Source organism: Silurus meridionalis, chromosome 6 (genome assembly GCF_014805685.1).
Source record: "Silurus meridionalis isolate SWU-2019-XX chromosome 6, ASM1480568v1, whole genome shotgun sequence".
NCBI classification, from domain to species: domain Eukaryota; kingdom Metazoa; phylum Chordata; class Actinopteri; order Siluriformes; family Siluridae; genus Silurus; species Silurus meridionalis.
The window spans coordinates 2315241-2342915 of NC_060889.1; the positions used below are offsets into that span (position 1 = coordinate 2315241).

Consider the following 27675-nt stretch of genomic DNA (forward strand, 5'->3'; position numbering starts at 1 on the left):
GTCACCCTTTTGAGTCTGGTTCCTCCCAAGGTTTTTTAGCTAATCCATAATTTTCAAAGTGATTTTTGCAAAAAAGGAATCACATTTTTTTATATCTATAGACTTCACGTCATTGTTGATGCCAGGCTGGTATTTCAGAAACTGCTGACCTTCTTAAAAACCTTGTTTTACAGCCTTGTTTAACATTTCTAGCCCAGAGTGTGTACAGAATGGTGCAAAAAAACAAAAAACAAGAGAGTGGTAGTTCTGTAAGTAGTAGAGACTTCCATGGCTGGTTGTGGTATCTCAAATACCCACTCTTTACATCAGTTTTGTGCAAAAAAATTCCAACCTGGCCTGATTAGATCAGTTATTTAATTCGTGCCAGACAAGAAAAGGAATCGAAAACTATATAATTTTAGAAATGTAAGGATATAAATCTATTATCAATCTTTTCTATGTTATATTATAATGCTTGTTGTCAGGGGTGCAGAAACTTTTGATCATATTGACCTCAAATTCCTACTATTCTCATTCCAAACAATAGAATTCAGGGCATTTCGAAAAACCTATTCAGAATTTCAGTGTGTCAGGATTGCAGTGTGAACGGACACGGGATGGGGGCGTGGTCATGATTTGTTTACCCCTCCCACTTTAAAGAGCAGGCAGGTGTATGGCCTCGGCAGAGGGGGGAAATGGGCGGAGCCACCGAGCAACCGCTTCAAAAGGCTTTCACGAGTGCGCGCACGGCGCGCCACCGGGCCAGGTGTAGTTGTAATCCGCAAGCGCTCGAGCCGCGCAGCATCAAAAACGTCGCGCGCCGTACTGGTGTCTGGTGCATGCATGCACGCGGAGGCACAAATGCAGGCAATATAACAAAGGGAAGAAAGACAACACACGCACCAGGAGGATGCGCGCTGGCATGTCAGGTCGTGCATGGAGCTGGTGAAAGAGTGCCCCTGGGAGAACACACGAACAGACAACGATGTCGGAGCAGGTAAGACAAGCACCACACACACACACACACACACACACAGTCGGGTTTGCATTGAATACACACACCCTGAACCTCCATTCAGGAATAAATGCAATTGCACGAGACTCAAATCTCTGCAACATTTATGCAATTATAGATGTAGAGAAAAATGCACCATATCAAGGTATGCACACTTCCTTTAAAAAATGCATTTCATACCTCTTCATCATCATCATCATCATCATCATCAATTGCATGCTTTTGTGTTAGTTTTAGATTCCTATTCTATCTTAACAGGAATTCAAATCTTGATCTAATCAGCTAATCTTGATCTTCTCACCATGGTTGTACAAAGTGTTCATTTGAGGTACACTAGTCAACCCCAAAGCAGCCACGTTCAACTAGAGTGGTTTGGACACTTTCCTTTTGACAGCTCTCATCCACAAGGCAGTTGTTTTTCCAGCAAACTACTGGGTGTGTTTTTTTTTATGTTTTTGTTTGTTTGTTTTGCACACCTTTTTTTTTCTTTTCTTTTTGTACCTAGTCTTAAGATCGTAGAAGAATGCTGTTGAAGAAAGTTACAGTGTATTGGGTGTAGGGTTGCTGGAAAGACTGGAAACTTTCCATGGGAATTAACAGATAGTAATGGGAATAAACTGGGAAAATACAAACTTGCAGGTTAGCCTATAAAAGAGAACTTAAATGTAGTGGGGGGGTCCAGGATAAACTTAATTAAAGCCACCAGATTGAATGCAATTAATTTCTACTCTTTTAATCAAGCAAATCTACCAAAATGTTCTCCCAGTCCCAAATGTTTATAGCTAGTCCCTTTGCAAACCCGATATGGGTGGCAGTGAATACTTGACATTTCTGTCAGTCTATAGTTTATACACACTAAGGACCACCCTAAAATCCTGGGGGCAGAGCTTTAGAAACCATGGGCTGAAGGTTTTAAAAATTTATTTCATATTTGTTAAACCTGAAAGGTCCCAACAAAGGAAGCAGTGGAGTTAGGAAAAGTGTACTGGTTTGTTAAATATTTTAGACGTACCTCCTGTGTAATCCTGTGGGCGGCATTTTTTGAACGTGGGCTAAAATCTTTAACGTACCCCAGGGTTAGAGGCCGAATTGCAGATTTGACAGAACAGATTGACTTTGTCTCAACATCCACATTAGAATAGACTGAGATGAATTCATTAGTCGACTTTGTCTCAACATCTGCCTTAGAATAGACCGAGATGAATTCATTAGCCTATTACAATTTGTTTAATTGAGTTCATATTTGTGTGTGTTGTTGTGTGGTGGTAGTTGATTGGCCTAACTCCGTTCTCAGCACACACAAACACAGCACCAAGGTTTGAATTATTGCTGTATTAATATTAATGCCATGGGGTGACATCGTTGCGCAGGACCTGATAATTGTCCAAAGGTAAAAAAAAAGGGCCAGTTGCCTACGGGGTTGCCTGGTTCATACATATAGATTTCTGCCTGCTGGAGCTTGTGTCCATCTTAAGGCACATGCAGCGTTTTGACCTACTTCCATGTAACGCACACAGCTCATCAAATCCCAACAAGGAGAGGGGGTCAGATCGATTTTTAGATTCTCGGGTTTGCCAGTCGCTAGCGAATTTCCTTAGAAACGAATATAGGAAATTGCCTGGTGAAGTTATGCAACTAAATCCAAAGATTAAGGGGGCAAGATATCTGCTTGGAAGGTTGAGTTGGAATCAAGGCACTGCAAAGACTTGAGCAATAGCATGGAGAGTTAAGCACCTTGTTAGTGACCCTAATGGTGGCAGTTTGGCTTGAACCCCCAACCTTCTGATCAGTAACCCAGAACCTTAACCACTGAGCACCATCTTTCACCCAACTGCTCAAGTGAATCAATGGTATAATTTTAGAAGTCACATGTAAAAATGACCCCCACACTCCCTATGAATATATTGTTTCGCAAAAGCTTTGTTCTTGTGCTGTTCTTCAGGTATACGGCTTGACTTTATCCGCTGCGCCCCCACTGCGCCGAGGGAGCACCCCACTCCCGATCAAGCACTTGCTCAGGCGGGAGGAAGCGGTCACCGAAGATTACGATTGGACGCCAGGGCTTGATGAGCCTTCCACTCCATCACTCGGGACCAGCGATGCTCAGGACACGCCACTTCTTCTTAAGGCCCCAGAGCAGAAGTACCACGGGCCTCTGCGGATCGTCCTGTTGGGGCAGAACGGAGTGGGCAAATCGTCTCTGGCCCTCTCTCTGGCCGGTCTATCAGACAGATCGCTTTCAGTAGACTCGGAAACGCAAGCAAGCGGTAAAAAACTACCTTCCTCGGTCCTTTGGTCCTTCTACCCAGCTTGTTGTTAGCTTCAGTGTTTGTTCTTCCAAATTTCAAATGTGTCCCCTGCAGTATACTCAATAGGAGCTTCACTTAGATGGGAAGTTAATCATAAATATATAGGTACAGCACCTATGAAGGTCGAAAGGTGCACTATTTATAAGCAGCTTGACCAGATTCTTGGGAATAGTGATTGCTTAACTTGACCAATGATCTTTTTGGCCATTCTTTTACCCCTGCCAATTGGCTAATCCTTGAATCTGATTGGTAAGATGGTTAGTTTTCTATAAAAACAGCAGGTATTTATAAATTTTTTACTATAATATAACAAATGAGCACATGCAATACATGGCAAAAGTATTGGGACAACAGACTTTTCCAACCATACATGAGCCATCCCCAATTTTCTACCACAAAGTTGGAACCACACAATTGTATAGGAGGACTTTGGATGCACTAGCTTAAAATTTTCTTTTCACTTGAACTAGGAGACCCAAACCTGTTCTAGCATGACAATCTCGAACTCCTGTGCACAAAGCCAGCTCAATGAAGATAAGGTTTGCATAGGTTGGATTGGAAGAACTTGATTATCCTGCTCTGAAGCTCTGACTTCAGACCTATTGAAGACCTTTGGGATGAATTGGAACATTGACTGCACCCCAAACTTCCTTAGCCTGTACTTGAATTTACTAACACCCTTGTAGCTGAATGAGCACAAATCTCCACAAAATCAAGTGGAACCTCTTTTTAGAGGAGTAGATATTCTTTTAAGAGCAAACAGGGACTAAATTTGAAACATCATACAATCATACAACAATTTATATATATATTATATAAATGAGTATATATTTGTGATGTGGTTCCTCAAACAAGACTAACGACAGTCTGTAAACATTACATTTTACGTTCAATTAATTCGCTTGGTTGTTTCTTGATTTCGAACCAAACCCCACAGCTGTTGTACACGTTAACGCACACACACATACACACGTGCAACGGAAATAGAAAAATGAGGCAGGGAAAGGATCTCAAAAGCCAGCGGCATTCATCTGATCACGGAGTCTTTCATCCGTTTCATTCGTTTAATCAGAAAAATAAAGAACTTTTTAAAATGTTCATAATCATTTTGTGTATAATTTAATGATTATTTTTTTTTATTTGCACTTTACATGGCATAAAATTTCGATAATTATTATTTTTAACTTTTTTAAAACTCATTGTAACTAGAAATGGATAAAATATCAATTTTTATGTAGTTGATTAGGGGTGAATAGGTAAAATTAATAAACAATTAAAACAACTTTTTTTTTATGTAATTAGCTATGGTTACACAAGATTTATTTATGAATTTATTTTTAAATTGCCATAAAATGTTTTATTTATTTATTTATTTTTTATAGATGAGGGATATCTTCGACGGGTGACTATAGATGATGAGGATAGCTCAATCTTGGTGTATGACAACTGGAAGCAGGTGAGTCATACACACTGCTTTACGCTAATATTGGCACCCTTAGTAGATATGAGCAAAGGAATTGTCTTGTTTTTTTTTTTTTTTAATAGCTGATATATATATATATATATATATATATATATATATATATATATATATATATATATATATATATATATATATATATATATATATATATATATATATATATATATATATATATATATATATATATATATATATATATATATATATATATATATATATATATATATATATATATTATATATATACGGGTCACAATTATTGGCGTCCTTTGAGTCAGTATATTGCTTACCTCTGTTTGCCGAAAGCGCTGCTTCGAATCTTCTTCTGTGATATAATGCAAAAGATATTGCAATAGATCTGCATTTTGAGCATACCAAATCTATTTAGATCCTCCAAATTTTGAGGCTCCCACTGTTTTCTATTTTCTATGGCGTTCAGGTCATCATTGTCTGGCTAGACGGTCAGGGCGAACAGTTGTCTAGGAGATCTAAACCTGTCCCCTGTGCACAAAGTATCCTCCACGAAGATATATGTATACAGTAATTTAATTTGTTTTTGTATATTTTATTGTTTATTTGATAGCATTTAAAAACTTTCTTTCGGCTTCTCCCATTAGGGGTCGCCACAGCGGAACATCCGCATGTTTAATTTGGCACATGTTTTTACGCTGGATGCCCTTCCTAACGCAACCCTCCCCATTTATCCGGGCTTGGGACCGGCACTAAGGCTTGTGCAACCCTAATGGCTGGGGTTGGTTCCCTGACCGGGGATCGAACCTGGGCCGCAGCGGTGAGAGCGCCACATCCTAACCACTAGCATTTATAGCTCTTAAATCATTAGGAGATATGCGTAGTCAGTAACGAAAACAGTAACAACTTACGAACAAATTCACGGTCGTTCGGAACGGAACTCGTTCGTAAAGTGGGGAGCGTCTGTACCTCTTGTGATCGGGCATCCACAAACTTTTATCCAGAAAAAAAAACCTTATCACGCTTTGTTTTGTGTATTACACCGACGCTGCTTGCGTTGCTCTCATTGACACATGTTTATTCAACGCCGCCACTCCAATATTCATGTGGAGCAGACAGACCGAACGGCATGTGCGAGGGAATAGCAAACACAGATGCCAAAAGACTCTCAAGCAGATACTTTGAAATGTTTCAAACCAGTTTGTCCCCAAAACAAAAAGGTTTTTAAGTTAGAAATGTTTCTTTTGTAATGCAAAGCCTACTGTTCACTATATCCCCAGGCTTTTCTTTTTCTCCTTTTTTTAAAACAAACTTTTTTTTTCCGCATCTAATTTAGTTCCACTTATGTTACAGAAAAAGCCGAGAGCCATTACTTTTTTACATAACTTTATTTATTTATTTATTTATTTATTTATTTTGTGTCTATGCGTAATCAGGAAGGATCCTACACGAGCCAAAGACAACTAATTACATCCTGGCTGACTGTACAACAAGAGTCCTGCCTTTCATGGTTTAAAAGGTCGCGAACAATCCTGTGTCGAGTCGGCCGTGTTAATCAAAACCTTCACTTTCGCATAATTGTGTAACGATCACGATCGTTTTCCCAAACACAGGTGTTTGCCTATACATCTGGTACTGTTTAGTCTACATAAACCTTTTGTTACTCTCCATATTGATTTGTCATTGTCCAAACTGAAATTAAATCTCGGAGCTGTTTAGTAGATCCCACGCGATCCAGCCTTGTAACTAAAAAAATTGCCTTGCTGACGGAGCTTTCATAGAAAACGAATCCACACGTTCTGACCAATCACAATCAAGAACTCAACAACATTGTGGTATTAATGCAAATAATGCTTTGGTTTCAACATGGTTGATCGTAGTGTCTTTTATGTAGGCCATGGATCAGAAAATGCTGTGTGGTTTTTTTTTTTTGTGTGTGTTGCCTCTAGAGCAGATGAGGCCACGTTTTAAACCGATTACCCACGAGCTGACGGATGAGGCCATAAGCTGTGGTAATTAATTATTTGTGTAGAACTCTCAGCTTTGTCTTTTGAGCATGGGGCAGCGTGAAACCTACCCCAATGGGCCTCTATTAACGGTTTGTTTACGCTTAAATATTCGGTTCGTGTTTTTGCTTACAGCTCCTTTTTTTTGGGTGGAAAGTATGTGTTGTAAATATGCTTGGGAATTCTTAAAAAAAATTTTATGAAGGAAAAAATAGAAAAGCTGTGTTCCAAAAAGAAAAATCAGAACCAGAAGTTCTGAGAAAATAGTCCTGAAGACACTTCAGAAATGTTTCCTGATACAGGAGATTCCTTCGAAAATAGTAAAATTAATGTCTTAAAAGAAAACTGAATCATATCAATATTCATTGTGCCAAAGTTTCTAAATAGTCAACATTTTTACTTTATTTTTTATTTTTACTAGTACAGTCCGGAAACCTATGTAGCAATGATATTTTGTTCCAAGATCTTCATAACACAAAGCAGTCTATTAGCTGAACATTCGGATGTTTGAGTGTCCTCGCTAACGTTAACTCGTGTTTGGACCAACAGAGGTTTTGGGGGCGGAGCTTTGTGTACATGGGTGGAAATGGGGCCAGGCTCAATAAGTAAAAAAATTTATTCACCATGCCTATTAGCTAATTCACCTTTAACATAAAGAAATGTGTATTGTTTTAGCTTGTACAATTGCAAACATGACAGTACAGTCTTTTTGTCCATTGCATTTTTTATTGTCAAATCAAATCAAATCAAATCAAATTTTATTTGTCACATACACATACATACAGGGTTCGACATGCAGTGAAATGCTTTTAACGACGGTCCGGCATGAGGGAATAAAAAAAAAGGGTAAAAAAGGGGGATAAAAATATAAATATAATAACAAAATTTAAAGAAAAATATAGTAAGAAAAGGCAGATAAATAAAGATATCAGGATATCTAAATATATATGTATATATACATACATTACATATATACTTATATATACACATACACGGAAAATATTTTATGGCAGTGTGCAGTTAACCAGTAAACAACAGTAAACATTAAACGAGTTAGGCATGTTTTTGATTGTCCATAAGTGTCCATGTGCAGTAAGGTGTGGTGTAAAGTGTCCTTGTGCGGAATGTTAGGCATGTTTTTGATTGTCCATAAGTGTCCATGTGCAGTAAGGTGTGGTGTAAAGTGTCCTTGTGCGGAATGGTGTGGTATAAAAAAAAGAATATAAGAAATATGAAATAAATATGAAAAAGAAAAATGAAAATATGAAAAGTAAACTGCACTGTGCTGTGCAGGTCCAGTGTATAATGTGCCGTAGCACGAAAAGTGTGATTGTGCAGGGGAAAAAAGTGTGATGATGGAAAGAGTGGGCCAGTTTTAGATCCTGGGTGTTTCCTGGTTTAAACTCGAATGGCCTGCGGGAAGAAGCTCCTCCTCATTCTCTCTGTGGTCGCTTTCAGGGAGCGGAAGCGTTTCCCCGAACGCAACAGAGAAAAGAGTCCATTGTTGGGATGGCTGAGGTCCTTCACAATTTTCCTGGCTCTGGTCCTGCACCGCATGCTGTAGATGTCCTGCAGGTCAGGAGCTCGGTGTGGATGGTACGTTCAGCTGAACGCACCACCCTCTGGAGGGCTCGCCTGTCCTGCATGGTGCTGTTCCCGAACCAGGAAGTGATGCTACCCGTCAGAACACTCTCAATAGTGCAAGTGTAAAAAGTCTTAAGCACCTGAGAGGGTAGTTTAAAGTCCCTTAAGCGTCTCAGATGGTACAGACGCTGCCGGGCCTTCTTCACCAGGGTGTTGATGTGACAGGACCAAGACAGGTCCTGTGTGATGTGAACACCCAGGTACCGGAAACTGTCCACTCTTTCCACTGGAGTCCCGCAGATGTTTAGCGGTTGGTATGACCGCTCCTGCTTCGTGCTGAAGTCCACGATCAACTCCTTAGTCTTGCTGACGTTCAGGAGAAGGTTGTTCTCCTGGCACCATCTCTCCAGGTTTTAACCTCCTGTAGGTAGGCCGTCTCGTTGTTGTTGGAGATCAGGCCCACCACAACGGTGTCGTCAGCAAACTTGATGATGGATGTGGAGTTGGAAGTGGCCACACAGTCATGTGTGTACAGCGAGTACAGCAGGGGGCTCAAAACACAACCCTGGGGGGCTCCAGTGCTGAGGGTGAGGGTGGATGAGGTGTGTTTTCCCACCCGTACAGCTTGTGGTCTGTCCGTCAGGAAGTTGAGATCCATTGACACAGCGGCAGGCTGAGTCCCAGGACCTCCAACTTAGAGGTGAGTGTGGAGGGAATTATGGTGTTGAACGCTGAACTGTAGTCCACGAACAACATCTTTGTGTAATTCCCGTTTCTTTGGTCCAGGTGGCTGATAGTTGTGTGGAGATGTGCAATTGCGTCCTCAGTCGAACGGTTCTGACGGTACGCAAACTGTAGTGGGTCCAGTGTGACCGGTAGTGAGGCAGTGATGAAGTCTCTGACCAGTCTCTCAAAGCACTTCATCACTACTGAGGTCAGAGCTACAGGCGATAGTCATTTAGGCAGGCGGGCTGGGGTTTCTTCGGGACAGGGACAATAGTGGACTGTTTAAAACATGAGGGGACAACAGACTGTTCCAGAGAGAGGTTGAATATCTCAGTGAACACCGGTGCTAGCTGGTCAGCGCAGGCTTTCAGAACCCGACCTGTGATTCCATCTGGTCCTGCTGCCTTCCTGGTATTCACTCTCTTGAATGCCCTCCTCACGTCATGCTCTGAGATGATGAATGTGTTTACCTCTCTGGCTCTCTCAGCGTGCATGCTGGTTGTGCCACTAAGCGCCGCTAGCGTGGTTAGCTGCAGCCTCGAAGCGGCGTAAAGGTGTTTAGCTCGACTGCCAGAGAAGCGTCCGCAAGGTATGGCAAGATGGCGCCGGTGAGGTCGGCTGCCGTCACGACTGCTCCGGCTACGGTTCTTCTTTTTTTGTTTATTTTATACTTTTATTTAATTAGTTTTATTTCCATCTACACAAGATGGACACCATTAGATATGACAGAGACACTCATATCTATTGGTGTACAATGCACTCACCTTTCCCGCTTTTAAACCCGGACCCATGCTGGCGAGAGATCCTGAGGGAGAACAAGGGCGCGACCCGTACCGGCGTCCGCGAGAAACGAGCGGCGTCAGGAACAGGCTGAGGCACGCGCACACCGCGCTCCCTTACCTAGTATCCTGTTAGCCAACGTCCAGTCACTGGAGAACAAGCTCGACGACCTCAGGGCAAGGGTCAAGTTCCAGAGAGACATTCGGGACTGCAACCTTCTCTGCTTCACCGAGACATGGCTGAACCCAGCGGTACCGGACCACGCCATCCAGCCGGCCGAGTTTTTCTCGGTTTACCGCATGGACAGAACACTGGATTCGGGGAAGTCAAGAGGAGGTGGAGTGTGTCTGATGGTGAACAACCACTGGTGCGACAGCGCGAGCATTGTTCCTCTTTCACGCTCCTGCACACCAAACCTGGAACTACTGACCATCAAATGTCGGCCCTTCTATCTACCTCGGGAATTCAGCTCGGTCATAGTCAGTGCCGTTTATATTCCACCTCAAGCGGACACGGACACTGCAGTATGGGACTTACATGAGTCATTAACTTTGTTTGAAACTATTGTTTGAAAATGATGGAAAAATGGAAACATTTTTCGCTCAAAATTTGTAATTAATTAAAAAATTGCTTTTAATTATAGTTTCAAACCATCTTTTTTTCATACCAATTCATTTGCATACAATCATAAAGCATATATCCAGGTTGGGAGAGGGTCCCTGGTGGTCTAGTGGTTAGGATGCGGCGCTCACCGCTGTGGCCCGGGTTCGATCCCCGGTCAGGGAACCAACTCCAGCCACTCTTAGTGCCGGTCCCAAGCCTGGATAATGGGGAGGGTTGCGTTAGGAAAGGCATCCAGCTTAAAAATATGTGCCAAATCAAAACATGCACATGATCCGCTGTGGCGACCCCTAATGGGAGAAGCCGAAAGAAAGTTTATCCAGGTTGGGAACGTGTCATTTTCAGTTCCATTTCAAATAACCTCAAATGACTTGCGTTAGGTCTATACATATAAAAAGAGTAAATATATTGACAGTTTCTTGCCATCTTTTTTACTTTAAGTTATTCGGGTTTGTGTTTTGAGTTTGAATTCGGCGATTTTTCCATCAGTAGATTGGATGAGGGAAATCCACTTCCATCCAGGAAATCTGTCCTTTTTTTTGGAGCCACATATAAAACATGGTATAGAATAATGCCATCATCTGACTACATGAAAAGCCTACACCTTGATTCTAACTATAGATTTCAGTGCAATGTTGACTCAAGCACACAGTCCAATTACTTTCAGATTGAACTGTGTTATGCAAATCCTGATTGCTTAATAAGCATGCACCCAGTGCGTCCTGTCATCACTTCCACGGAGTTCATTTTGTTTCCAGTGACTCGGAACGCAAACCGATTAGGGACCCTGATTTGTTTCTTTGTTGATGACCTTACTGAAGTGTTTGTTTAACCGACAGCCACCCGAATCCACTATAATCGGCGTACGTATGCAGGAAAGCACGCGCAAAATCGGCCGTCACGCTATGCCTAATGCACAAGCACTCGTGCACATGCAGATGTTTGCATCGCACTCTCGCACGCATACGCCGCATGCTAGATGCACTTGTGCTTCTACACGCAAACCCCCGAATGTGCGCACACTGCCTGGAGTAGACTTTGCTTTGGGTCTCCTGGAGGCTTGAAAGGAGCCTGACAGCAGGTAGTAGGTAGCAGTGGAATGGTTTTAATAAGTCATCCAGGTTTCCAAAAATAGACAGCGTGTCCTTACACGTGTTAGAGAGCAGTCCCGTCCCTGCTGTCAGCCAGTGGTACTGGGCTAACGAATTCACTCTATTATTCAGAAGCAGCCTGGGTGCGGAAACCGAACTCCAAACGGATAACTGTGGCACCTTACCCAGGAATTGTCCTAAAAATGGCAGGTTTGCTAGAGGTGTAAAGGGAAAGATTCATTTTGGACATTAAGTGGGCCAAAAAAATTAATAAAAATACTCCTTAATATTTGGAACATTGGTTTTTAGATACACTTGGGTTAATACATTTAATTATTATTACATACAAGACCCAGACAAGGTCTTTCCTTTAAGTATAAGCATATTGGAAGCCATATAGCAAGCAAAGAACGTTGTTTGGGCTATGTTTGAATTTTCTTCTATTTCTCTTCATTCATTGTTCTTTTTTGTAACTTGTCTTCATGGTTGTCATGTCTTTTTGCCACCTTATTACCCCGTTCACTTATTCAAAAGAGACTGTCAACGGGTTACTAGCTAACATTGTCTTTGCACAGTTTACTTTCAGTGCAATTGTATTCGTATAGCACTTTTACCAGTGAACTTTGTCCCAGAGCCACTTTTTATTTTGACGCCATTTTAACGTTATAGATTAGTTTCAGGTTATTATTAACGAACAAGCCAGTGGCACCAACGGCAAGGCAAAACTCCTGGAGATTTTATGAGGCAGAATCCTTGTCCTTATTTGGTTGACCCCGAAACTCCATTCATTATAATTACATCATTGTCGAGGTTATACTTGTGTGCAGAACTGTTGATTCATTTGTAGCCCTAAGACATTAATTCCAGTCTAAATCCATCTTCATACTTCTTGGGTCTAACCTTCTGTTCATCTGGAGCCATCCACCTCAGTAGTAATCTGTTTCTGACTGAAAAACTACACTCAGTAAGATCTCAGGGGTTATGTTACATGTGAAGTTCGAATAGCTTGCTGTATTTTATTACCCAAATACATAATAAACCTTGTACAATACTGTAGGTTAACAAGCTAAATGCATGATATGTCCATGTCTGCTTTGACTGAAACCGAAAACCAGACGTAACTGTATGCAGAAAGTGGTGTGTAGCCACATCATTGTGCTTTGTTTACCACTCTAAACTCAGCCCAGACAAAACGATGACTATGCAGTAAAAGGACAGGTGTTTGAGAAGTGTGTGTGTGTGTGTGTGTGTGTGTGTGTGTGTGTGTGTGTGTGTGTGTGTACACTGCTCTAAAAACATTGCGTTGTAAAACTGTCACACTATGTTGCTGACATTGCGTTTCATTTTCGCATCTTGTCATTGTGAAGAAATGCCAGTGTTTCAAATATTTGTACTAAAGTTCCATAGAAACGAATGGAAAGATTTGGCAACAGAGTGGAACGTGACGGGAACCAATTTGCTTGACGTATATTTACAATTACATTCACGCCATTTAGCAGTTGCCCTCGGCCAGAGCGACGTCCGAAAGTGCTTCTAGTTTTTAGCATTGAATCGATCTACACTGGTTTGATTTACAGACTTAAGACAAATCAGCCTACAACCCTGTAGAGTTTTTTTATTTTTATTTATTTATTTATTTTTTTAAAAAAGACAAAGCAGACCTGGACAAGTGTTAGTGTTTCGGGTGGCTTGAAGATAGCCATTGACTCAGCTGTTCTGACATCTAGGGGAAGTTTATTCCACCACTTTGCTGCCAGAACAGAGAAGAGCCTTATGGTATATTAACCTCTTACCCTGAGAGAAGGTGGTACCAGTCGAGTAGTGCTGGAGGATCTCCGGCAGTGTGGTGCAGTGCGAGGAGTAATAAGGTCTCTGAGGTAAGAGGGTGCTCGTCCATTTTTGGACTTGTAGGCAAGAATCAGTGTTTTGAATCTGATGGGTGCAACTACCAGAAACCAGTAATGGGGAGTAGCAGCAGTGGGGTGGTGTGGGAGAACTTGGACTGGTTGAAAACCAGTCTTGCAGCTGCATTTTGGATCATTTGCAGTGGGCGAATAGCGTTCAGAGGAACACCTGCCAGCAGAGAGCTTGCAGTAGTCCAGTTGCAAAATGACAAGAGACTGAACAAGCACCTGAGCACCCTGTGTGGACAGAAATCCAAGGTGAATCCTTCTGACACAAATTTATACTTTATGGACATGCGTTAGGACACCTGACTTTCCTTCCAGTAGTTAGCGGTTCTTTAGCATTAGCATAGCATTTTACTTCTTCCTTGAACTAGGAGACCTAAACGTGTTCCAGAACGGCAATGCCCCTGTGTGTCTCCAGCTTCAGCTGTCTCCCATAAAAATATGGTTCACATGGGTTGGAGTGGAAGATCTTGAGTGGCCTTCTATAGAGCTCAGACCTCTACTATTGAACGGAATGAATGCCTTAAACGATTTAAGTCGCACTTGCTAATGAACTGTACTTCAATTTTGAAATAAAAAAGGTAGTATTAGTCTGGATTAGTTTGTAATAGACATTGGACATTTCTTACAAACCACTGGAAGTTTCCCATTAGCCACTGCACCCGGTGACCTGATTTTAGCAGATAATTAGCATATAGTGCTGTACACTCCATCTCGCCTTCATTTTCCATCTTGACTTATGCTGAGGTTGAAGTCTTTGTTCATGCATGTTTAAAATAAATACCTGCACTTATATCCACTTCCTCTTTATGACTGTTAGCTAGCCAAAGACCATCAACCTTTTCCATCTGTGTCTGGGACCTGAAGGTGAACACCACACTTGAATTTAGGAAATGAGAGGAAATCCCTAAGACAACCCCTCACTTATACCACAGTGCACAAATATTTCCTGATTCTGACCGACACTGATTAGCAAGAAACAGTTTATTTAGCATGATATCAATAAATCTCTCGGTTGTTACGCTTCAGTGGACGTCCGAGCACTAGCCACAGCCGTGCACTTCGTTTCTGAAAGATGAATTGTGTGTGACTGAGTGGTGGCGTGTATTTCTTTTTGTTTACGGCTCCTCGTTTGTGAAACCGTAGTGGGTTGTCGATCTCCGAACGCTTTAACACCCTGTCAGTGCGAGAAAAACGGAGGTGCTCTTAAAATGTCAGCGTGGTTTTCCGCGTCTCGTTTTTGTTTGGCTAGAATTAAAGTGTTGTATGTTGGCAGAGACGTATGTTTTACGCTTGGACAGGGGCGTTTTATTTTGTGGTTGTGCGCACAAGCGTGGCTTGGAAAGAGTGTTTAGCGAGTTCCGCGTTAAAGATTCATGACCCCCTTGTAATGCATCAGCAACTTTTAAGAACATTGTGTGCGTGTGTGAGATACCCTGGTGTCCATAACAGAATTACGGAGGTATGAAGCAGTGCAGTAAAGAGCTCTACTTTTCATTTTTTTCACACTCAAAGAAATTCTTATAAGAAAAGAACCCCCAAAACAACAACACAAAAAAAACAATCAACAAAGCAGAATTAATGCACAGGCTCATCAAAAATACAGAGTGAGCATCCAACTCGTTTGCTTTCTGTTTGTTGTTTAAGACTCCAGGCTCCTTCCTAAAGCCAAAGTTTGACAACTCCGCAAAGAGAAGTATGATTGCGCCTGGGTTTTCATCCTGACACAACCCCTGGAAAAGGGTGGGGCTTAACAGCACTTTACTCTTATTGGTTAGTGAGAGTTAAAGGAAGTAAAGACTTCGTTGGTGCAAACTTTGAAGAACTTTCACTATAAACTTTCTAGAGAACGGCATCCAAAATTTTCCTAAAACTACTGCCAGGTTGAGGAGCTGTCCATCCAAATCTCCCTAGCCAATGAGACTAACTTGCTGTTTAGCCCCGCCTAGCCTGCGAGAGGATCGTGCCAGGATGGCAAACCTTTGGAGTGAAAAGGAAGCTGCAAACAAAGAATGGTGTTTATTTGATCATGTTCTTGACAGAGTTTGAGACACCAAGCTCATAGTTTTCAATTTCAGATCGCCTTTCTTCTTTATTACATTTTTTCGTTCATTTTGGGAAAAGTTACGTTTTGGCATGAATGTAATTCCATAGACACTTGTGCTTTTATTATTAAAGGAAAGTACAGTTGATTAGGGAGATCTTAAGTCACACAAAGCCTTAATTTGCTCAGTTTTCTATGGTTTGGCTCTTGACCATTTACCACAACCTTTATCCTGAATTCGCTGATGGCGGTTTGTAAGTTGGAAAGGTTTCACAGCACATATATGTGAGAATATGTCTTGCGATTCAAGCGCTTCATCCCAAATACAAATCCAGAATTCATGTACACGGCGGTGGGATACTTACCAGAATCCAAAAGCGACTCCCTCTTCCCTTTCGGATTTTTAGTTTCTGTCCTACTTTTTTATGCCTTATGTGCTTCGTCTTGAAGAAGTAATTGCTGTTGCAAATGGTTCGGAGACCTAGCAAAGCTGCACGCCAGTTTAGATTAGCCCTCTCGGCTATCGATCGTTACACTCGTAGCCTATCGCATGGAAAATCTATGCACTGTGTAATTGCAATAAAAAGGTTCAGGCGTACAAGATGAAAATGAACTTAGCGTCGCAAATAATTGATTCGAGCTGCTATTGTTTACTTAGCGCGACCGACTCTCTTGAAGCATCAAGATTAGCAAGAGATAAGGGGCCTGGCTTGCTAATTTCGCCAGAAGGGAAAGAGGACATTGTAGGTGTTCAAGTAACAAGGAAGGATGCAACTGGATTAAATGGAAGCGTGGCATTGATTTACAGAACCGTTTTTACCCGATTATAAGCAGATGTCTAATTAAAGGAGGAGTTTGAATGATTACATTTGAGTTTAAGAATGATTTTAAGTCTGGGCCTCTTAAAGTAGGGATGGTAAGTTTCAAAAATTAATTGTGTTCATTGGAAACATGATTTTAAATATGATTTATCCATATATAAATATTAGTAGATGCGCTACACTTTCATTATTTAGAAAGTGACCAATCATTTCTGAGAGTCGCATAAAATACAGATTAACATGACAGAGGTCTTTTTTCTTTCTTTTTTTTTTTTTGCACTACAAAGGCCTGTTTGTGAAGTGGCCATGCTTTAGAAGTCAAAAGGCAGTTGTTCTTTGAACCGAAGAAATAAACTCTGTACCATGTTCAATTGCAGAGCATCATATTTATTCACATTGTGTTGGATCGAAATTTAATGTATGGCATCGTTGGCTATGCATAGAGATAGCGAATTCCTCCTCAGGGCTTTTCCCCCCTCTGGCTTGTTTATTTGGGCTTTAAATCTACATCCGGATTTCTGTATAGCGGCTTTGTGTGCGTTTGAGAACACAATACTACGGCAATCGAGTTAAATATGAATTGGGGTTTCTAATCTTATGCCCAGGAAAAGGGAATTTATTTATTTTTATTTTTTGTGAAATGCCTGTGATTACAGTGTGCATTAAGCAATGTTTCAGTGTTTATGCGCGAATATTACAAGACGCTGAGCTTTATTTGAATGTGTGCTCATTTTCCAAAGCTGTGACTGTATTTATGACTCTCCAAAGCTAAGAGTGTGTGTATGTGTGTGTATGTGTGTGTATGTGTGTGTATGTGTGTGTATGTGTGTGTATGTGTGTATGTGTGTGTGTGTGTGTGTGTGTGTGTGTGTGTGTGTGTGTGTGTACATGAGCAGGCGGACACTGACAGATGGCAAGAGCAGCCATAAACCAGTGCAAGGCCCTTAGCGGTTGTGTGAGTGTATAAATCCATCTCGTGATGAAAAGACCTTTTTAGTTTTGTCAGGCTTTCCCCAGAGATTGCCCATCTTTCCTCACACTATCGACCCCACCCCTGCCGCTTGCCCTTTACAAACCATCTCAGGAAAGAGGCGCAATCGTCATCGTCATCTGGCCCATCCTTGTCCATCCAGGATTAAACGCTATGGCTTGGCTATTTGTGTGTGTGTGCCCTCAGTTTCCTCCTTTTCAACTCCCCTTTCTACCAAAATGGATCCAGGCCTGTAAATTATCTTAAAGGCCTCATATGAGGGGATGTGACTTTTTTCACAGGCGCCTCTCTTGAGGATTTGGACTTCACCTGAAACAAACTAACGAAAATGAGACACTGGCCTTGTCTGGTGCTCCCCCCCCCTTTCTCTTTTATAATAATAATAATAATTTGTTACATTCAAATAGCGCTTTTCTGCAGCACTCAAAGCGCTTTACATATGAGAGGGGGATTCTCCTCAACCACCACTAATGTGCAGCATCCACCTGGATGATGCGACGGCAGCCATATTGCGCCAGAACGCCCACCACACACCAGCATATTAGTGGAGAGGAGCGTGATATAGCCAATTAATATGAGGGGATGATTAAGTAGGCCAGCGAGCAAGTTTTTTGGCCAGGATGCCGGGGCACACCCCTACTCATTTTCGAAAGACATCCTGGGATTTTTTAATGACCACAGAGAGACCACAGACCACAGACTTTTAGCTTTTCATCTGTCTGTAGGATTACTAACATTGAAGGAAACAATAAAATAAAGAAGCACCGTATTTCTACCTCAGAATTTGACGGATGTGATTGGAGGGGGGGAGGGGGGAGCAGGTGCACTCGTTCTATTTCACTCTGCCTGTCTGAGTTACAGCTTGCCAAAGGAAGGATTGAGGGATTTGAGCAGTGGGGCGATGATAGAACACACCTGAGCTCAGCATCCATCTGGGGGGACCTCTGACGAGAATAAGAAAAGTTTCTTCTGCTTTTCCAGAGTTGCACATTGGTTTTTTCGGGATATTCAGGCTCTACATTATATGGACAACATTTGCAGCCATATGTGGTCCAAACTGTTACCACAAACCGAAGGTTATTTTAAGGGCAAATGGGAACACGTTGTGGAATGGGATGTTCACAAAGCGCATACAAACTTATAGTCATGTGTCCACAGACATTTTCTTTGTCACTTTTGACACAAATGGAGTTCCATAGAATAGGTGGTTTCTATTACATTAATGACATTTGGTAGACACCGTTATCCATTACATTATCTCAATCATACAACTGAACAGCTATGGGGTTGAAGGCCTTGCTCAGGGGCCCAGAAGTGGCAGCGTTGTGTGGCTGGGATTTGAACTCACCACCTTCGGACCCAAAGTCCGGTGCCTTAACCGCTGAACTACCACCTCCCTCACACTTTTCCACGTTTTTTTATTTCAGGTATTACTACAACGTATATAATTATATAGAAAAATGTTCAGGCTGCACTCGATTCAGAGTTGTCGTATTCCTGACTAACCCCCTGGTTCTCTTTGTGTGATCTATCAGGACCTCTCGGCGCTCCAGTGCGAGGTGTGCTTACTGGTGTTCTCGATGACGGATCGCCGTAGTTTCCACCGCGTGTCGCAACTGCGCTTGCTGCTGAAAGAGAGCCACCCCAACACTCCCATCATCCTCGTGGGCAACAAGAGTGACCTGGTGCGCTCTCGTGAGATCAGCACAGAGGGTAAAGACCGAGGCGGGCACTTTAAATTATTCAACAGGCACCTAGTTAATTAGTAATAAGCAGTGTCGACATAAGCGCTTTGGAATCCTTGAATCTGATTGGTGTTAGTACGGTCACCTGATTCATTCCATCTTGCGTTCACCGTACCGGCCTGACTGCACATCGATTTTGTTTGCGCTGTTTCAATTGAATAATTTAGGACACGTAATACCATGTGGTACATCTTCCGTCAGCGCCGATGGTCCGTTTTAGTTCAATTTGATGTGTATGGCGCTTTTAAAAATGTTCCAAAGTAGCTTTACAGATAGAAAGAAATTGCAAATTTACAATCTAAATGTATAAATCAGTCCCTATACGTTCGTCCCTATGAGAGAGATAAAGACTCCATTAGATGAGGAAGAAACCTTCAGAGGAACCAGACTCTAAAGGTGTCATCTGGGGGACACCGAATGTCCCTTTATTATGAAAGAGTTAAAGAGGCTTTTTACTCGTCACATTTACAATTCTTTCTTCGTGTATCCCAGCGATTTTAGACAGCTGAGGTCAGCCATGATGCAGTGCAAAGGGTCAAGGGTCTTGCTCAAGGGCCCCAAGAATAGCAGCGTGTCAGTGCTGGGGCTTGAAACTTCAATCTTTCGATCAGTAACCCAGAGCCTTAACCACTGTGTGACCATGCCCCTAAGGTTTTTACATACCTTACCTGTCAGGAAGTTGGAATCAGAGCCCTGGACTGCGCTTTTGTTCTCTGCAGCACACTTCAATGCAAAACCCTGAGCCCTGAGCCACTAAAGCACATTAATCACAGTCCAAATCCATCTTCATGGTTCTTAATCTTCCAAAAAAACCTGATGGATCTTCTTGTGGAGAACATTGTCAGCTGTACTTAGTGCTCTCAAATCAAAGGGAACTGTATTCAGTGGAAGGGCGTCAGGATAAATCTAGGAAAGAAGAAATACTGGTAACCCTGGCGCTTGTTTAACTCCCCAAAGATTCTCTCTGTTCTCTGAATTTTCTCCTTTTTACAGTTTACTCAATAAAACGCAAAAGAATCCATATCCCTAGACCGTCGTAAAAACGCGATTGGCAGCGTTTCAATGCATGCGGAAAACACGTTTTTAACGCTGCACTACGAATCGTATTATCGTATAGAGCGAGTAAAAGTAGTGACACTATGCTAACTTTAGTTCTTTTTTTTAATACCTCTTTCATTGTTGTGTATGTCTGCAAGTTTGATGATAATAATAAAAAAAAATTCATAACTAACAACGTGACTGCGCTCAAAATGCGAGGCGGAGACTCTTAATACGAATGCGATTTTTATGTTTCGCACGTAAAAGGTGTTGCATTCGGTGCACCTTTGTATACGTATACAAGTCATATTGTATTTTAGCTTAGCCAGCGTATTGTCATGGATATCAAATTTCTTGAGACAGTTATGAATCGTTTGTCAATTTGTTTGTATATAATAAACAATCAGAAATAAAGCAACAACCAACTTTTTTTCGCACCCAAATCAACTAAACCGCAAATATGCCGTTTTTAAAATCTGCCTGACGTGCTTCTTCTTTAAGCCTCATCTGGCCTAATCATGCGATTTCTGCAACACGCCACATTGTCCAAACGTTAGCATTTGGCTTTCCAGTCCTCCGAGTGCGCAGAAGAGAGACCTTAGGGAGCTGTGAACAGTTCTATGTTTGATCGCACCTGATTCCATCGCCTCGATAATTGACTGAATGAGGTACACAGATCCCCCTGGGAGCGAGAACGGGAATCGCTGTCCCATTTTAACGCCCATGTACTTAGTTAACCATGTCCAGCTCAAGGTCTTCTGAGGACACCGCAACAGTACACCGTAAGAAGATAAGTAGGTCTGCATCCTGCCTATTGCAGTCTGTAGCAAGTGCTGGAGTATAATAAATGATGAGATATTGATATTTATTAATAAATATAAGGTCGTGGTCGGGATGGAGAGCTCGTTAATAGTGACATTGCTGGAATATAGGACCCTTCTGATCATGAGCACTTCCTTTCCTTGTCTAAATTGTTTGCTTCTTAGCTTTCTGGTCTGGATCTAATGATGCTCCCGATGTTGTAAAAAAAAAAAAACCACTAGAATTTGTTGAATATATATCAGGGATGATAAGATGCATCGTTTTTTTTATAATTATAATTTTATAATTTATTTATATATAATTATTAAAGGATACGCCATACTTTTAATATTTAGACTGGGACCATTCGCTTGCGACCAATATTTTATATGTAGATCGATTTCTCTTTACTCCTCGTCACATAGAATACAGATTAACATGGCAGAGGTAGAGTTTCAGCTTCCTGGAGACAGAACAGGGAAAGAACGTCTGGTTTTGTTTACTTTTTTTTTTTTTTTAGCTAATTCAAATGTATGTTTAATGCATCATATGTATACACACTATATTGCCAAAAGTATTGGGTTGCCCGACGTTCCCGGCCATGTGGTTCAAAACCAAAGGCCCACAGTTGTAGATGATGTACTCCATGAAGATATTCTCTGTATGGGTTAAAGTGGAACATCTCCTGCTTCAGAGCTAAACCCTTTCGAACACTTTTGGGATGAATATGAACGCTGACTGCACTCCAGGCCTCCTCACCTCACCTACATCGGTACCCGAGTTTACTTTACCCCCTGGTGTCTGAACGAGCACATATCTCCACTTCAATATCTAGTGGAACATCTCCAAAGAAGAGTGGAGGGAATCATAAGAGCAAATCGGAACTAAATGTAGAATGTGATGCTCAAAAAGAACATTCTTATGACTAGGTGACCCAATACTTTTGGCAATATAGTGTGTGAGATATATATATATATATATATATATTTCTATATATATATATATAATATTATAGGAGTTAGAGATAAGTGAAGGAAGGAAGACCCTATTTTTTTCTTCTTCTTCACTAATACTATAACGTGGATATTTTTAGACTCCGTCTTCATGATCCAAGGCGCTTTTTTTTTCTTCTTCTTCTTTTATCGAACTTTGAGCGCATATTTGGCTCCAGACTGAGATACGGTCGTAAATTAGAAAACGATTGGTTCCTCTCTCCGCTGTGTTGGAGGGAAGATACCGTTTAGCAATATGAGCTCATCTTTACTCACCGTGTCCCATGCCGTCTTCATTTCAGCACGATCACTGACTCTCCTCCTCTTTCTGTAAATCTTCTCTTCTCATTCGGGTGGGTTTATGGGAATATGACAATTTTATGATGGCTATCTTTTTTTTTTCTTTTTTTTTTTCTATTCACTCTCATGTCTGTCTCTCTGTGTCTACTTGTCATTTAGCAGATGTGCCAAGTCAAAGACCAATTTTTCCCTCACACACGCGCGCACACACACACACACACACACACGCATATAAATACTGTATAATGACAAAAGTATAAGTGCAGCCAGATGTGCTTCTTCACAAACATTTACCACAAAGGCACATAATTGTATAGGATGTACTCGTCTCTTCTCTTCTCTTCTCTTCTCTTCTCTTCTCTTCTCTTCTCTTCTCATTTTTCCTCTCGTCTCTTCTTTTTCTCCTTTCTCTTCTCTTTTCTTCTTTTTCTCCCGCCTCTTCTCTTCTCTTCTTTTCTCTTCTCGTTTTGTCACCTCTCTTCTCTTCTCTTCTCTTCTCTCTTCTAACTTTTTCCTCTCTTCTCTTCTTTTATTTTCTCCCCTTTTATTTTCTTCTCTCCTCTTCTAATTTTTCCTCACGTCTCTTCTTTTACTTCCTTTCTCTTTTCTTCTCTTCCTTTTTCTCCCTTTTCCTCTTCTTTTCTCTTCTCGTCTTGTCTCTTCTATTCACTCCCTCTCTTCTCTTCTCTTCTCTTCTTCTAACTTTTTCTCTTTCTACTGTTCTCTTTTCTTTTCTTTTTTCTCCCCGCCTCTTCTCTTCTCTTCTCTTCTCTTCATTCCCCTGCAATGCAGACTTTCACTACCCCACTGTGATTGAACTGAAACTCCTCCCACAAATGTTATAGGTTTAAAACACATTTTTGGAGCCCTGTTGTAATAAATTTAGTGGTAGTCCAGTTTGAGAATTTTAAACCGCTTATGGTCTAATATTTTTTGAATATTTCTAGTCCGACCTTACAAGCTAGATGCTTTAGAGCCTTAGAGTAAGTACTACATACAAAAACAAAGTTATTTGAGTATTTAAAGCATTCAAAAGCCTATTTAAAAAAAATGTTTAAAGTTTCATCTCCTGCAGAAACGGACACTCGTGCCCAGTCTATTTTGCATTACAGCTCATTTAACCAGGCCCATAAACGTGCCTCGATTCTGAAATTGGTTCCCCTATCGCGCAAAGTGGCGGACCCCTCTCTATGTGTAGCAGTAGCTCACGACAGAAGCTAATACGGGGTGTGTTTTTTTTTTTTTTTTTGTTTGTTTTTTTTTTTTTTTTTTTTTTTCCCCATCTTCTCTGGCTTGCTCAATCTAGATCTATATCCGGATTCCTGCGAAGCTACTTTGTGACAGAGCTATTTAAATAAAAATGGATCATGAAAATTGTGGCCTGTCTGACGAAGTACTAAGGACTTGGGGATGAGAAATTATTAAAGCCTTCGAGCTAAGATGAGTGTCAAAGTTAATATTCATCAAAGCAATCTCTTTTCTCTCTCTCTCTCTCTCTCTCTCTTTCTTAGGCGCACTCTTAATAACCGAACGTATGCGTTAATAAGAAATTCATGAGAAAAATTGCCGGATGGAATATTCAGCCCAGCTATCTTAACTCTTTTCTCGAACAAATACAAGCCTTTCCCGAAGCACAATGGCATTTCAGAGTGAAAGGTTCCTGTAGGCTTTTATTCATTCCGAACTGCTACTTTTTATTAGGAACCCAGTATTGAATAGGACCCCCTTTTGCTTTTCATCATGGAGTCTGAAAGTTGTCGAATCCAAAACTTGGATTCCTTTTAAGATTTAACAGGAGTTAATGTCGGTACAAATGCATAATATAACCTTGGTATAAGGTACAACCTTTCGTATCGACAATTTCGTATAGCTAGACTTGATCGGTTGTTCCCAAAGGTGACCCCTTGAATTAATGCCATACAGAAGAAATTCATCCTTCTGAATTTTCATTTGCTCATTGTTAGCAAACGATCGTCAAAATGTTTAGTCGTGTTAATAGTGCATGGTTTCAGTATTTTCTGGTGTGAACTACAGTTTGCATTTGAAATGCTGCACAAGGCAAGGTTGGGGCTATGGATTTACTTTTCAGACACAAGGGTTCATCAGGGGAGAAGGCAGTTTTCCAGTTTTACCTCAGCAAACCTGTCCCCACTGTAGCCAGTGGTGATCTTTATAGTGACCATGGATTCTCCAAGGAGAAAGTTTTCCAATCTTGTATCCACTTTTCCTGCCTTGCCCTGGTATTTTCTTCCGCATTTGAAGCAAATCCATCCAATGGTTTCAAGTGATGTGCATGCTTTTCTGCTCACCACAGTTGTACAGATCATTTGAGGATGAGGATGGGCACAAGTCTGGTTCCTCCCAAGGTTTCATCTCATGGCTATTTTCCTCACCACCATTGCCTCTGATTTGTTCATTAGATCGAACTGATAGTTTGAGGGATCTTTGAGGCAGATAAGAAGATCCTCCGAATCCAGATTAAGTGACTCGGGCCACAACAAAACACTAAGGTAAAATATTAACTTTGAGAACAAAGATATTGACAAATTTACTGATTTCTTGCTTCCTTGTGCTTTTTTTTTCTAGAAGCCCATTCCCACGCCATGATGTTCGACTGCGTCTTCCTGGAGCTCTCGGTCTCTCTGGATCACGGCACTAACGAGCTCCTGGAGACGGCGGTCAGGGCCGCCCGGGGCCACAGCCTAGGACCTGGCTGGACCGAAGGATCCCCCGGAGGCGGTCGTCGTGAAAGCCTTACCAGCAAGGCCAAGCGTTTTCTGTCAGGGCTGGTGCCGCGCTCACATCATGGCCGCGAGCGTATCCGCGAGCAGGAGCGCCACAGAGGCAGCCGAATGCTGCGGCAGAAATCACGCTCCTGCCATGACCTCAGTGCGCTGCTGTAGAGGGGAAGGATTCGTAACTGTAGACAGTGCATAGGACTTGTCAGGTTAAATCCAGAAAAAGCTGTTATAATGTTTTGTTTTGGCATCTGTTATATGTGGCAGTCTGGGAAAAAAAAAACAGTCTGTATTCTGAAAAACCAAAGTTTTTAATTCTGCTTGTAATATATATTATTATATTAGGACACAACTTTTTCCAGCCATATGTAATTATTCACCGAACTGTTTCCACAAAGTTCGAGAAACACAATTGTACGTATAAAACATCTTTATAATGTGGTAGCGTGAAATATTCCCTTCAATCTTTCCCCTCACTGGGAGTCTCAAACCTGTTCCAGCATGACAGTGTCTCAAAGCCAGCTCCATGAAGGTATCTACATGGCTTGGAGTGAGTGGAAGATCTTGAGTGGCCTTCTATTAAGCTCTAACCTCAAGCCCTTTGAATGCCTTCGAGATCCTCACCTTAACTATTTCACTACCTGACTATATTAAACCCCCCCCTTCTGGCTGAATGACCACAAATCTCCACAAACACACTTCAAATGTTGGTGGAACATCCTCCCTAAAGAGTGGAAGGGTAGTATAAGAGCAAATGGGGACTCAATTTGGAATGGGATGTTCACAAAGCACATCAATCTTAAGGTCAGTTGTCCATTGTCCACAAACATTTGTGCATAGATTTTACAGTTAGAATCAGAAACCCTGACCCCGCCTGATAAAAAGGCAACAGAAATGATTTTTTATTTATCTCAGGTGATGACACATGTAGACGATGGCAATAAATAAAGCGAGAACTCATTTATGGTTGCAAATCTATAGTCCTTAGCTCATAGATCAGGCTATAACCGTAGAAGTACGTATGCACAATGTCTGTCAGTCGGCTTAGACCAGAAGCTTTAAACGCTTTAAAATGAATTTTTCCCTATTTCCAATTTTACGAGGCTTTTCGAAGGCTACACCTTCGAGACGTGCGCAAACAAACAGTCGGAAAGAAAAAATATCAAGGAGTTTCCCAGGCTGCCACACCTATATATATGTATATAACAACAGACTTCCAGGGTGTTTTAAAGTTTATTATTAATATTTTGTTCGTTTCATAAATCATTACTCGAAACGAAGAATCTCCTTAACGTGCATTTACGAGCAGTTGTAGCGTAGCTTGTCGAAAACCTTTATTCTAAAAGAAACAAAACGAAGCTGGAAATGCGATTTTTAGTGCATGGACGTAGATTTTTTTCATATAGCCCACCCCGCCCTAAACGGACCCTAACAGTCTTCGAAATAGAATTCATAAACTGTGCCCTTAAGCATGTAGGGCATAATAGGGGAACACTTTTTTTTTTTTCTTCGTGTTGTATATATTTATCTATAAAAATCTTAGGAATTTTGCAATCCCTTTAATATTCGGGAGAATGTTATTCTTATTATTCTTGAATGAACTGGCGGTACACGGCCACCAAAAAAAAAAAAAATCATATAGATCAACGTAAGCAATACGATTTGGCACGTGAGGTTGTGGAAATACTTTCTCGACAATTTTCACTTTAGTCTTTCAGCCACTAACTTTTGCACTAAACGAAAAAAAAGAAAAAAAAATGAATGGACAGCACAGGCCGACAGACAAATCTCTGTGAGAAACATTTTATTATCATTATTTTTTTTCTACACACACTCTCACTCTATTCACTTTACCTCCAAGACGAACGCTTGCACTTAAAACTACGTTCCACACAGACATGGATTATAGCCATGCTCCGAGAGTAACAAATTCATAACAAATCCATAACAGGCAAGGAAATATCCAGAATTGTCTCCGTGTGTCTTTTGTCTGGTTACATATACAGTAAGGAAGCAATACTACGGAAGTCCGACGTCTTTACGTACAGTCTTACCCTGCGTTTTCCAATCCTGTTCTGGGAACGTTTGGATGTCTGTTGAGGCGAGTTCAAAAGAAACGTCAGGATTTACCTGAGGAAAGTTCCTCGTATTTAGAGTCGGGTTATGCACTTAGTCTGGGTGTCCTATTTAGACCAGTGTTGGACAGAAACAAAGTAAATGTAATTTGTTACTGTACTTAAGTAGCTTTTTTTTTTGCATAACAGTTCTTTACTGAAGTATTTCCATTTGACTTAAACTTCACTACATTTCGAAGTCAAATCTCGTACTTTTTACTACAATCAGTCAATCCTTTTTATTAATGAGTCACTGGTCAAACACACAGCAAGCCACCAATCAGGGTCGAGCGCGCACTCGAACTAGCCACAACTTCGCACGATTTGTTGTTTGTTTTTTTGGGGGCTCATGATAATGTTAACAGATATTGATCAGTGTTAACATAATTCTATTAATAGATCGGTGTGCTAAGAGTAACAGTGTCTTTTAGCATAAATAGTTGATTAAATATATAAAAAAACGTCTTGTGACAACAATGCTAATAGGAAGATTATAGCCATTTGAGGGCAAATACTTTTGTACTTTTACCCAAGTGAAAGTTCAAAGGGAGCACATACAGTGTGTATCTATTTTAATTCGAGTACATGGTTTGTGTACTACTTCTACAAAAATCCCCT

At 41.2% G+C, this 27675-nt stretch overlaps 1 protein-coding gene across 1 annotated transcript; it reads left to right on the forward strand.

Moving 5' to 3' along the window:
• Positions 1–714: 714 nt before the first annotated feature.
• Positions 715–26189, forward strand: rem2 (RAS (RAD and GEM)-like GTP binding 2). The gene is made up of 5 exons (XM_046852853.1): positions 715–976; positions 2937–3261; positions 4686–4759; positions 18865–19042; positions 24792–26189. Exons 1-5 carry the CDS (start codon positions 965–967, stop codon positions 25106–25108), a joined length of 906 nt encoding a protein of 301 aa, XP_046708809.1. The 5' UTR covers positions 715–964; the 3' UTR covers positions 25109–26189.
• The last annotated feature ends 1486 nt before the right edge of the window (positions 26190–27675 follow it).

Coding starts and splice junctions, on each gene's coding strand:
- rem2 (XM_046852853.1), top strand. Junction 3,262..4,685: donor CTCGGAAACGCAAGCAAGCG/GTAAAAAACTAC, acceptor TATTTTTTATAG/ATGAGGGATATCTTCGACGG. Junction 19,043..24,791: donor TCGTGAGATCAGCACAGAGG/GTAAAGACCGAG, acceptor TTTTTTTTCTAG/AAGCCCATTCCCACGCCATG.